The 13501-nt window shown below is 45.0% G+C and overlaps 1 protein-coding gene across 3 annotated transcripts in view; it reads right to left on the bottom strand.

Moving 5' to 3' along the window:
* The window catches only part of mcm10 (minichromosome maintenance 10 replication initiation factor), a 65826-nt gene that overhangs the window by 28723 nt on the left and 23602 nt on the right, over window positions 1-13501 (bottom strand). For all 3 annotated transcript variants that reach the window (XM_038811927.1, XM_038811928.1, XM_038811929.1), the window contains exons 10-15: window positions 13135-13331; window positions 11338-11435; window positions 8154-8270; window positions 7414-7540; window positions 5931-6162; window positions 3108-3252 (exon numbers count right to left, since the gene is read on the bottom strand). In XM_038811927.1, the coding sequence (XP_038667855.1) occupies window positions 3108-3252; window positions 5931-6162; window positions 7414-7540; window positions 8154-8270; window positions 11338-11435; window positions 13135-13331 (916 nt within the window). The remainder of the gene's footprint in view (window positions 1-3107; window positions 3253-5930; window positions 6163-7413; window positions 7541-8153; window positions 8271-11337; window positions 11436-13134; window positions 13332-13501) is intronic.

Below are 13501 nucleotides of genomic sequence, written 5' to 3'. Positions count from 1 at the left end.
TAACTCTGCTCCCATGTCCTGATACAGCCGAATGGAGAGGCCTTCCCAGAGATTGCGGTGTTCCCATGCTCATTGCAGAACCCTCCCCTTTTCTTTAAAACTGTGGAATCGGACGATCACCGCACGCAGTGGATCTTCAAAATGTGGCTTCGGTCAAAGTGAGCGACGGGCCCGGGCTAGTTCAGGCTGGGATGCGAATCCACCCTCGCCGAGCATTTTGAGGAACATGTCTGAAAAATATTCCGTGGGGGTGTGGGCCCTTGACCCCCTCCGGCAACCCCTCAATCCAGCTGTTTGGCCTCCTGCACCGGGTTTTAGGTCATTCACCGTGACTCTAAACGACGCAATGGTCTTAGCCAGCAAAGTCAGACTCGGACTCCAGCGTGGCAATCCGATCACTGTGATCCGATAAAGCCACCTCTAAGCTCCTAATTGGGACTCCCTGGACATTGAGTGTAATAGCCTGCACGGAACACACTAGGCTGGGTTCACTGTTTTCCCGTGCAGCTCGAAGGGTATGAGCTCCCCCACTAACTACGGGACTGATACCATGTTGGCCAGATAGGAACTGACAGACAGAGGTGAGGTTGAACCAGGCATCTTTGCAAACCCTATGTATTATAAATAAATGCCTTCTTTGTATTACTCGTCAGACTTTACCTTCATTAAGTCAGTCATACTAGTTTTTTCCAGAGCCACATGAATGGAGACCAAGGCCTCTTCAATATATTTTTTTTTTTGCAGATTGTCCAACACAATCTGTCGATATTTTTTGATCCCTTTCGCAAAAATTCGAGTGAGAAACTCAGTCGTTAGTGAAGTGGACGGGGAGAAAAGAAACCAGTTCCTCAACCTTATTTCTCTTTTGAGCCCTGAAGGCTTCAGACTCCCTGGACATTGTTGACGAGTTTCTGCTCGAAGCCTTCTGAGCTTTGTTTTTTTCTGGGCCCCTCTGCAAAGAGAGAACTCTACCCCGATAACGATTATGGGTTTCTAAGGTATAAAACAACCCGCCACGCAAGAAAAAGGGCAAAAAGATCAGTTCTCCAGGTGGAGCCATCTTGTGCGGGTCTTCCCCATAACATTGCGCAAGTTCAGGAAATGTGATTGGACAAGGAATGCAGGTGTTTTGGGAGGATATCTTTCTTGCAATCCTACATCAGGTTTCCTTCTTAGTGGCCCTTAATTTACTCTACAGTCGCAGTCTGTTTAATAAACAAGCAAGCTTTCAGCTGATAATCTACTTGAAATGAAAATCGCTTATTGTCACAAGTAGGCTTCAAATGAAGTTACTGTGAAAAGCCCCCTAATCGCCACATTCCGGCGCCTGTTCGGGGAGGCTGGTACGGGATTTGAACCGTGCTGCTGGCCTGCCGTGGTCTGCTTTCAACGCCAGCGAGCTAAACCACACTTGTCCAGTAAGGTAAAGTCACCAGAGTCCCAGATGAACACAGGCTGCTTTCCCTTCTGAGGGAGGAAGCTGACTGGTGGTGGTTTAACCTGTGGGTCACCACACCTCAGGTTGAGAAGGTGGGGCCTTCATGAATAACCTAAGCCAGAACTGAAATTGAACCCACACTGCTGGCCTTGTGCTGCATCACGAACCAGCTGTCGAGCCAAGTGAGCTAAACCGGCTTGGCCATTAACAATTTATTGGTCCCTAATTACCAGATAATTGTTTCTTTAACAATTCTTATCCGTTCTGTTGGCTCCAGCTACTGTTGTTCACTGTAACCTAACTAACAAGAAACATCAAGATCACTTTTGGGTTGGTAAAAAATCCCTTTAAAATACATGAACAAGGTAAACTGAATATAAGTTTGGAGGAAAGGGGTCAATTCTTTCTTCCTATTTACTGTAGAGAGGTATGTCATATAAAATAAAGAGGCTTCATATATAAACGCACATTCTTCATGTAGTCAGATGATTCCCTGCCTCCACAAACATGACTAACACATGAAGTGGGCCATTTGAGCAAGAAATCATTTGCAAAGCAAAGGAGGTGTGCAAACTGAAGACTAACCCCTCATCTTAAGCCAACTGATTGAGAGTCATTGCCTGCCCAGCAAAGTTGTAGCTCCTATCTTCTCCTTGCCCCACACTTTGCAATCAGTTCAGAACAATACAGCACTTTTGTGGAGTGAGGGCGTCACTGGCAAGGCCGACTATGATCTTCGCTGTTTTACTTTGATTTTTAAAAAAAATCATTTTTACAGGGGTTTTGCTGGCTGGCCCAGCATTCAATGCCCGTCGCCCATTCCAGAGGACAGTTAAAGATTCAACCATGTTGGCAGCACGGTGGCTCAGTGGGTTAGCCCTGTTGCCTCACGGAGCCGAGGTCCCAGGTTCGATCCCGGCTCTGGGTCACTGTCCGTGTGGAGTTTGCACATTCTCCCCGTGTTTGGGTGGGTTTCGCCCCCACAACCCAAAGATGTGCAGGGTAGGTGAATTGGCCACTCTAAATTGCCCCTTAATTGGAAAAAATGAATTGAGTACACTAAATTAAAAAAAAAAAAGATTCAACCATGTTGCTGTGGGCCTGGAGTGACATGTAGGTCAGACTGGGTAAGGACAGCAGATTTTCTTCCCTGAAGGAACCAGATGGGTCTCGAGAACAATCAGTGACAGCTGTCAGTGGTTAGGTTAGCGTGACTAAGACTAGCATATCTATTGCAGATTTATTAACTAAATTTAAATTCAACCAGCTGCTGTGGTGTGATGCAAGTGGAGTGAGATTAAGATCCACCGCCACCTCCCTTTTGGGGCCCATCACACTTGTGCCAGCTTTTTCTAAGACCTCCACTCTTTCCCCATAGCACTGAAAATGCTTCCTCTTCAAATATACATTTAATTCCCACAGCAAGTCAGTTCCATCAATAACATCTGGCAATTTCAAGAATGCTTTCTTCTCAAAGAATAAAAGCTGGTTTAAAAAAAAAAAATCAATTAAGAGTTGTGAAGTTAAGAGTGGAAATCCTAAATGTCGGAAAAGTCGCTGGAGCCTCTACAAACAAAATAACTTTTGTTATATTTTTCTTTTTGGACTGGTGAATGGCTCACATCAAAGTAAAGGACAACAGACCCTGGATGTCTCAGCTGCAACTCACCATGCACGGCAGAGAGATTTTGCTCGATTCGCTCCAGCATCTTTGCAGGCATCTCCACCATGTTGGGAAGTTTCCTTTTCACACTGTTGGGGTCCGCCTTTGCCAGAATTGCACCTTTTTTACGTAGTTTGATAATGGCAGCCATCTGGAAAATATTCCAGATTAGAATCCAGCAATATTCCTTGCAAGATACAGAAACCGTGCTGCACCCCTCCGCTCTCTTTTTTATATTTTCTAAAATAAATTTAGGAGTACCCAATTATTATTTTTCCCAATTAAGGGGCAATTTAGCGTGGCTAATCCACCTACCCTGCACATCTTTGGGTTGTGGGGGTGAGACCCACGCAAACATGGGGAGAATGTGCAAACTCCACACGGACACTGACCCGGGATCGAACCCGGGTCCTCAGCGCCGTGATGCAGCAGTGCTAACCACTATCAGGAACAAGCATCTTGGCTACGTTTTCTCATCCAGAAGCTTTGTGGCCAATTACACCAGGTTGAGATCAGCTAATTCAAATTATACAGAGCAGGACTTAAACAGAGGCCCATCATAGTCTTCCTCAAACTTACAAATGACATCATCTGGGGAGCCTGCAATGTTCACACATTTATGGGAGCAGAGTGACACAGCAGAGGCATGCTGGGCCCATAACCCAGAGATTGATAGATCAAAACCACTCTCTGCTAGTTATATTTTAGGCTGGTTTAGCTCAGTGGGCTAGACAGCTGGTTTGTAATGCAGAACAAGGCCAGCAGCACAGGTTCAATTCCCATACCAGCTTACCTGAACAGGCGCCGGAATCTGGCGACAAGGGACCTTTCACATTAACTTCCTACTAGTGATAATAAACGATTATTATGTTCACACATGGGCAGCATGGTAGCACAGTGGTTAGCATTGTAGCTTCACAGCACCAGGGTCCCAGGTTCAAATCCTGGCTGGGTCACTGTCTGTGCGGAGTCTGCACTTTCTCCCAGTGTCTGCGTGGGTTTCCTCCGGGGGCTCCGGTTTCCTCCCACTAGTCCTGAAAGATGTGCTGTTAGGTGAATGGGACATTCTGAATTCTCCCTCTGTGCGCTGGAGTGTGGCGACTAGGGGCGTTTCACAGTAACTTCATTGCAGTGTTAATGTAAGCCTACTTGTGACAATAAAGATTATTATTAGTCTGCCTCATATTTAAAGAAAGTCAGAGAAATTAGTTAGGCAGGGTAAAAGAGAGAAGAGGAGGTATTGTGTGTCTTACCTTGCAGTCAGCCAGTCATGCGTTAACAATGATCACAGCACAAAGGAGTGTATAATGCAACTTACTTACGAGAGGAAAAAAAATCCTCACAAAAACCGTAGATGTGACTATTTTGATCTTTACTGCCAAAATAAACAGTGCACATTGTATACGTGCAATAAGTTTAATACTGGATATGCTCAGATTTTCAACTATGAACATTTTAAGGTCAAATAATTGACCTCAAATTGCCATTCAAGATTTAAGATAGTTAAATCATTTCAAATAAAAGTTTATAATTTTTAAAAGGTGACTATGACAACAATTACAATTTTCAGCAATATTTGCCTACTTCAACATGTCAATAGTGGGATATATATATATATATATGAATAGTCACTTGGTAGCATAGAATTTGAGTTTGGCTGAAAAAAAGAGACATGGGGCGCAATTCTCCGCACTCACGAAGGTGCGGAGAATAGCGGGGGTCGTAAATTTTTACGGCCACGCTAGTCCGACGCCCTCCCGCTATTCTCTCCCCCCCCCCACGCCCAACTCCCGACACGAATCGCTGCCGCCGTTTTTTTACGGCCAGCAGCGATTCTCAGCTGGCCGATGGGCCGAATTCCAAGCCCTTTACGGCCGTTTTTACGAACGGCAAACACACCTGGTCTGGCCGTTCGTAAAAACGGCTGTAAAGTCCCGATCTTGGCAACCATGGCACCGATTGGCACGGCAGTACCACGGCCGTGCCAAGGGTGCCATGGGCCCGCGATCGGTGCCCACCGATCGCGGGCAGCGGGTCCAATTCCCGCGCACTCTTTGTCCTTCCGCCGCCCCGCTGTATCACTTCGCGGGGCGGCTGAGGGGCATCCCGGTCCGCGCATGCGTGGGTTTCGCGCAAATGCGCGATGACGTCATCCGCGCATGCGCGGGTTGGAGTGTTCCGATCCGCGCATGCGCGGCCGACGTCATGTGACGCGTCAGCCGGCGCAAACTCTGGCAAGCCGATGCCGGAGTTCACGGCCACGGCATACTAGCCCCGACCGGGGACCAGAATCGGTTCCCGGTCGGGGAGAGGGAGGCTGGCTTCAAACCCGCCTGGTTTTGACGCCAGCCTTACGATTTCTCCCTGTCTGGGAGAATCGCGCCCATGCTGTCAATGCTTTGTGTCTTGCACTCATCAAGACAGGTGCAAGAATAGCAAATTTCAACGGGAACAACTTATATTGCATGGGAACAAGTTGCCGATTGGTTGGCAAGTGCACTCCAGCTGGTAGAGGCATTGCCATGGAGAATGCACCAGACAACAATTAACTGCCAAGGTTTTGTTTAAATTCAAATCAGGCCAGTCAACTCTGGCCAAGGAACTGCCATGGGGAATGTTAACTGTTAATGTTAAATTACATATTAAGCCATTAACTGTTTCCTGGTTCACCACTGGAAATCAACATTCTTTTCTCGTGCTGCGCAAATTGTTGCTCCCTATGAGACCTGGTACTCTTGCGTCAGTCCCGATGAGTGCAAGACAAAAAACTTCAACAGCATTTCTCTTTTTTGTACAAGAATCTGAATACACAAGAATGGCAGAATTTACCTTTTTGGAATCTGCATGAGGAGTCACTTGGGTTGGTGCTGACGGTGGTGATGTATCGAAAAGCAGGATATCCTCTCCTTCTGCAAAGCCTCTGCCCAGTTTAGGTGCCTGTGATGTTGCTACTAATTTTTGCTCCTTGGGAAATTCTGCTCCAACCCTGGGTGATACGTTAGAGGACAACCCTCCAGCCCCAGATGTGTGACTGCTGCTTCCACTTGGGCTCTGCATAAACCTGCAGGAAGAAGTTTTGTTATCACAGTGAAACTTGTTGCACTCCTGATAGCTGGTTGGTGAAGGGAAAATCCAAATCCTGTCTTTACTTACCATAGATTATCATAGAATTTACAGTGCAGGAGGCCATTCGGCCCATCGAGTCTGCACCGGCTCTTGGAAAGAGCACCCTACCCAAGGTCAACACCTCCACCCTATCCCCATAACCCCACCCAACACGAGGGGCAATTTTGGACACTAAGGGCAATTTATCATGGTCAATCCATCTAACCTGCACATCTTTGGACTGTGGGAGGAAACCGGAGCACCTGGAGGAAACCCACGCACACACGGGGAGGATGTGCAGACTCCGCACAGACAGTGACCCAAGCCGGAATCGAACCTGGGACGCTTGAGCTGTGAAGCAATTATGCTATCCACAATGCTACCATGCTGTGGCGCCTACTTGTGGTGGATTTATTCACAGAATGAAACATTACAGGTAACTATCCAATTAATGTTCTCCAACTGCATGTACTTAACTTCAATGATAATTATCACAACTAACAGCTAGCTATGTTAATGTAATTATCCATCAGTCACACATCAGAAATCAAATATTACTAAAAGTACTTTGCACCTAAAATCATTGCATTTCACCTGTACTTGCTGAAATTCTTGAATTTACCATAAATTTATCATAAAACTTTATTTTCAATTTGAATGGTTAAGAACAACAATCTAGTCAACAAAGAAATATATAAGGGCGGCACGGTGGCCCAGTGGTTAGCACTGCTGCCTACTCTGAGGAACTGAGTTCGATCCCGGCCCTGGGTCACTGGCTGTGTGGAGTTTGCACATTGTCCCCGTGTCTGCGTGGGTTTCACCCCCACAACCCAATGATGTGCAGGTTGGATTGACCACGCTAAATTGCCCCTTAATGGAAAAAAAGTCATTGGATACTCTAAATTTGTTTTAAAAAAACAAAGGGGCGGCACGTGGCTCAATGGTTAGCATTGCTGCCTATGGCGCTGAGTACACGGGTTCGAATCCCAGCGCTGGTCACTGTCCGTGTGGAGTTTGCACATTCTCCCTGTGTCTGCGTGGGTTCACCCCCACAACTCAAAGATGTGCAGGTTAGGTGGATTGGCCATGCTAAATTGCCCCTTAATAATTGGAAAACAAAATTGGAATTGGATACTCCAAATTTAAAAAAAACAAAGAAATATATAATTTATTTTCCCCAATCTGACAACTGACCTGTCAATATTACCTTTTTTCTAACTCTTCTGCTCTCTTCTTACGGGATTCCAACATTTGACGTCTTTGCTGCTTTAACAGTTCAGAAGCTGATATTGACAGGATTGAAGGTCCTGGCTGCACATGGCTTTTTGGTCCACCTGGAAAATCAGGTAACAATGAATGACAACTTGCCCAGTAGATCTATACCGATTATTTAAAGTCTTCTGAATCAGTGCAACAGGTATGCACAACCTTGATAAAATTCATATACCATCCCAAAGGTCTGCTACCTGCATCCTAACTCGCACCAAGACCAATTTATCCATCAGCTCTGTGCTTTCTGACCTACATTATCTCTCGATTGAGCAATGAGCAATGCCTTGATTTTAAAATCCTCACACCAGTTTTAATGGCACTGTAATCGTGTGTTTTACATCAGAAATTCCAGAACGTTTGTACAAAGTACACAAATAATTATTTTCACTGGCTAAATGGTGAGACTGAAAGAAAGCTATACCAAAAGAACAAGCTTGTCTGAGATTGAGACCCAACCACAGACAAATATGAAAATTTGGATATGAAAATCGGACCATGGAAACACAATTCCAGGGCAGAGGCAAGTTACTTCTTTTCACTATTGGAAATTCAATGGCGCTAGCATGAGATGCAATTTTAAATAATGTCTTCATAGCATTATTCCGTCTGCTGGATTATTGATAGCTGAACTTGTGAGACAAAAACAGTTTGAATAAAAGAAGAGTACAAGCTGACCTTTCACAGGTGCCCTGTTCAAGTGTTGCTTGAGGTTAAGAGCTCCAACTGTCGGCATTTCCATTAAATCCTTAAAATCTCCCGAGCAGCCCGTGAATACCGTCCCATTTGCAAATGCTGAAATTCCACACAAAATCTATTAGTGATTGTGACAATTCAGATATATTACTTTCCATTTGGAACATTATAAAACACTTCAATGTTCAGTGTTATTTTAAGACGTTGAAAAAATAAAACCAATTTCCCAAACCCTTGCATGTTTCCCAATTTCAGTTTTTAAACATCTAACCTTCCTGGCCCTCTAACCTACTGGTACCCTACTCTGGACTTTGCAAATTGAGCTGATTATAAACAGGCTCAGAATGGAATATACTTGCACAATGATGGCACAAAGCACTTTGGCTTCATTTGACATTAGGTGGTGTGGTACAAAGGTAGCTTAAATCTAGAGGTTACAGTGGGTGGCACGGTAAAGAGTGGTTAGCCCAGTTGCTTCACAGCGCCAGGGTCCCAGGTTCGATTCCCGGCTTGGGTCACTGTCTGTGCGGAGTCTGCATGTTCTCCCAGTGTCTGCGTGGGTTTCCTCCAAATGCTCCGGTTTCCACCCACAAAGTCCCGAAAAAAAATACTGTTAGGTGGACTGGACATTCTGAATTCTCCCTCTGTGTACCTGAACAGGCGCTGGAACGTGGCGACTCGGGGCTTTTCACAGTAACTTCATTGCAGTGTTAATGTAAGCCTACTTGTGACAATAAAGATTATCTAAGGACACTGAATCAAAGAGGAGTGAAAGAAGATGGAATTTAATTTGCCTAAAGTCAGTTACAATCTTATGCTCATTCCTGGTTTCATCTAACATTTTACTAAGAGTGACTCAACATATTTTTCCACATTCGCCTGGATTGAATTTTTTGACTGTCTTGTTATGCTCTAGGTATAGCATAAGCGGCTCCCTTGAGGTGCACTTGACAAAGGAAGGATCAGACGTGGAAATAACTTCAACACGTTTATTAAACTATATACACTTCTATAACTTGGGTTCGACACTGCTGTTAATCCTACTATAGCTACTCAGACTGACTAACCAGACTGCTACAATCCACGTGGTGGGAGTGATATTGAATCAACCCTGTGTCTGTGCTCACTGACTGTCTCCACTGGAAAGAGGCAGATCATGTGTGTGGTGTCCTTTATATATGGGTTGGTGTAATGCCCTCCTGTGGTCGTCTCACCTCTGTGTGTATCGTGAATGCCCATTGGTTGTGTCCTATCTAACTGATCTATTGGTTGAGTGTGTGTGTGTGATGTCTCTGGTCTGTACCAGGTTTGTATCAGGGAGCATCGATGGCGGGTTTCTTGGCTGGCACAGGGTAGGTATTAGGAGGTTGAGGGACCTGTACAATTTAACAGCAAACGGGATTATTATTTAAACGATAAAATATTAAAGCATGCCGCTGTGCAGAAAGACCTGGGTGTGCTAGTGCATGAGTCACAGAAAGTTGGTTTACAGGTGCAACAGGTGATTAAGAAGGCAAATGGAATTTTGTCCTTCATTGCTAGAGAGATGGAGTTTAAGACTAGGGAGGTTATGTTGCAATTGTATAAGGTGTTAGTGAGGCCACACCTGGAGTATTGTGTTCAGTTTTGGTCTCCTTACTTGAGAAAGGACATACTGGCACTGGAGGGTGTGCAGAGGAGATTCACTAGGTTAATCCCAGAGCTGAAGGGGTTGGATTATGAGGAGAGGTTGAGTAGACTGGGACTGTACTCGTTGGAATTTAGAAGGATGAGGGGGGATCTTATAGAAACATTTAAAATTATGAAGGGAATAGATAGGATAGATGCGGGCAGGTTGTTTCCACTGGCGGCTGAAAGCAGAACTAGGGGACATAGCCTCAAAATAAGGGGAAGTAGATTTAGGACTGAGTTTAGGAGGAACTTCTTCACCCAAAGGGTTGTGAATCTATGGAATTCCTTGCCCAGTGAAGCAGTTGAGGCTCCTTCATTACATGTTTTTAAGGTAAAGATAGATAGTTTTTTGAAGAATAAAGGGATTAAGGGTTATGGTGTTCGGGCCGGAAAGTGGAGCTGAGTCCACAAAAGATCAGCCATGATCTCATTGAATGGCGGAGCAGGCTCGAGGGGCCAGATGGCCTACTCCTGCTCCTTGTTCTTATTATCTCTCCATCCACGTCACCCTCTTCCTCAATTGGCTTACTGGAGTACAGAATTGTAGACACTTTTCTTAAGGAACATGAGTACTGATGCACAATACAGGCTACGCTCAATGTACATGTATTACATTAAAAAAAAAATCTGACACCACCTGCAAAGATAATTTTTCTGGCTAGAGAGGATTTTTGAAAAACAAACTATTTGTTCCCAGAATGTAGGTGACTTTGGACAGGCTGCATTTATTGGCCCAACTTGCACACAGCAAGCTCCCACAAACAGCAATGGGATAATGATCAGATAATCTTCGTTTTTGTGCGATGTTGCTAAATATTAATCATCTTTACTGTCACAAGTAGGCTTACATTAACACTGCAATGAAGTTACTGTGAAAATCCCCTAGTCGCCATATTCCGACCCCTGTTCGGGTACACAGAGGGAGAATTCAGAATGTCCAAATTACCTAACAGCACGTCTTTCGGGACTTGTGGGAGGAAACCGGAGCACCCGGAGGAAACTCACGCAGACATTGGGAGAACGTGCAGACTCCGCACAGCAGTGACCCAAGCCGGGAATCGGACCCGGGCGCTGTGAAGCAACAGTTATAACCACTGTGCCGCCCATATTATGCAGGACACTGGGGAGATTTCACACTTGCTCTTCTACAAAATAGCACCAGGGATCTTTTAACATCCACCCGAGAGGGTAAGCAGGCCCTTGGTTTAACACCTCATCCGAAAGATAGCACCGTTGTTCATTTGTAGCAGTAGTAGAATTCTCATTGAACTGACACACTCCCTGTAATGATTATGTTGTTGCCACGATAGAGTTAAGACATGGTGATTCCAGAAGACTGGTTTTATTGCTCGAAAGGAGATCATCTCCCCCGGGCAATAATCACTTATTGCAACTAATGTTGCTTCTTTATTTCTGGAAAGTGTACATTATATTACCCATTTCCAAGAGGACTATCTCCCTTTATGCCACAAAAAGTAATTCTATCTCACATTACCGATCTTCTTCTTAGTTTCTTGAACAATATCATCTGCGCCTTTCACCACCATGTGCGTTAGGGTCGTCTGAATACTTTTGTTGGGACCTGCTGCTCGACTGAAAAAAAAAAATCAAATGTAAAAATTGTCTTTATTATTGTCACAAGTGGGCTCACATTAACACTGCAATGAAGTTACTGTGAAAATCCCCTAGTCGCCACACTCCAGCATCTGTTCTGGTACACTGAGGAGGAATTCAGAATGTCCAATTTAACTAACAAGCACGTCTTTCAGGACTCGTGGGTGGAAACCAGAGCTGCCGAAGAAAACCCACGCAGACACGGGAAGAACATGCAGACTCCGCACAGACAGTGACCCAAGTGGAAATCGAACCCGGGACCCTGGCGCTGTGCTACCGTGCCGCCCATTATTCACTTCAGAATAAAACCATGAAGAACATTAGTGACCATAAAAGAAGGCATTTCATTTTGCACTCTTGTCAGCTATAGATTTTCTTTTCATCATCTATTTGTCTATAGACAAACCAAACAAAGATTTTCAAAAAAGGATGATATTTCTCTATTGGCTTCAGCTCTTTCCGTTCCAAGCAGGAAACATTTCGGGTTAAAGATGTAATGAATTGCTAATGACAGCTTCCAAAATGACTTAGTAGTAAATACACTTCCTAAAAATGTACAGGCTGAAACATAGAAATTAGGAGCAGGAGGAGGCAATTCAGCCCTTCGAGCCTGCTCCGCCATTCTATCAGATCATGGCTGATCTCTCCCTGGTCTCAAATCCACCTCCCCGCCTGTTCCCCATATCCCTTTAATCATTTTTTAATTAAACAAAATCAGAAACATATTTATCTCCTTCTTGAAACCATTTAATGATTCAGACTCCACCGCACTGTGGGGTAGTGAATACCACAAATTCACCACCCTCTGTGAGAAGTAGTTCCTTCTCATCTTCAGTTTTAAATCTACCGCCTCTCAACCTAATCGCCTTAGGAAGTCGCAGAAGAACATAGAACAGTACAGCACAGAACAGGCCCTTCGGCCCTCGATGTTGTGCCGAGCAATGATCACCCTACTCAAACCCACGTATCCACCCTATACCTGTAACCCAACAACCCCCCCTTTAACCTTACTTTTTAGGACACTACGGGCAATTTAGCATGACCAATCTACCTAACCTGCACATCTTTGGACTGTGGGAGGAAACCGGAGCACCCGGAGGAAACCCACGCACACACGGGGAGGACGTGCAGACTCCGCACAGACAGTGACCCAGCCGGGAATCAAACCTGGGACCCTGGAGCTGTGAAGCATTTATGCTAACCACCATGCTACCGTGCTGCCCAGAATTTTCCAGTTATTCCTGATGCAGCTGCAACAAGACCTTTGCATTTATGCAGCACCTTTAACACATTAAACCACTCCAAGGCACTTCATTGGGAGCATTATCAAACCGAATGACACCAAATCACATTATGAGCTACATGCCGTTTGTTCATTTATTTTGTTGGGGCTGGGGACGGGTAGAATTGGCTGATTTGGGCCAGATAGCAATCGTGTAACTGGTTGTACCACATCTTGATGGGACAGACTTGATGCTCTTTCCTCACCTTTTTTGCATGTGTTAGTTGCCCCCTCTGCAAACTGAATATTTTGCAGCATCATATATCAACCAAGTATGTAGAATAGCCCACGCTGAACTAGATAAGAGTTTTAAGATTTTGCTGAGCAAAAGCTAAATTGTAGTTCAAACAAATACTCCGCGTAGTAATCAACGCACTGTGCTAAGTGCTTTCTTACACGGAGGCTGCGTATGATGCTGATGACACTCCTCCGTAGTGGAATCCTTGCTGGCACAACCTCTCTTTCAGACTGCCAGCCTTGCCATGCACTTTGTTTGGCGCATGGCCAGAGAAGCTGGATTGCAAGTCAGCTCGCTTGGCACTAAGCTTTTTGTACTGGGCTTTGACGTGGTACTCACAGTATTCACAGTCCATCTGAAAACAAAGGAGGCACAATAGAAAGTTAGCGTAAAAAAGTGAAGTGCTGATTAAGACTGAAATGAAAGTTGCCCTAGTCCCAGAGGACCACAGGCTGCTCTCCCCTTTGAGGGGGAGAGCTGACTGGTGGTGATTTAACCTGAGGGTCACCACTCCTCAGGCCAAGG

The sequence above is a fragment of the Scyliorhinus canicula genome, chromosome 11 (assembly GCF_902713615.1).
Source record: "Scyliorhinus canicula chromosome 11, sScyCan1.1, whole genome shotgun sequence".
In the NCBI taxonomy this organism is placed as follows: Eukaryota; Metazoa; Chordata; class Chondrichthyes; order Carcharhiniformes; family Scyliorhinidae; genus Scyliorhinus; species Scyliorhinus canicula.
This window is presented reverse-complemented; position numbering and strand designations above follow the sequence as displayed.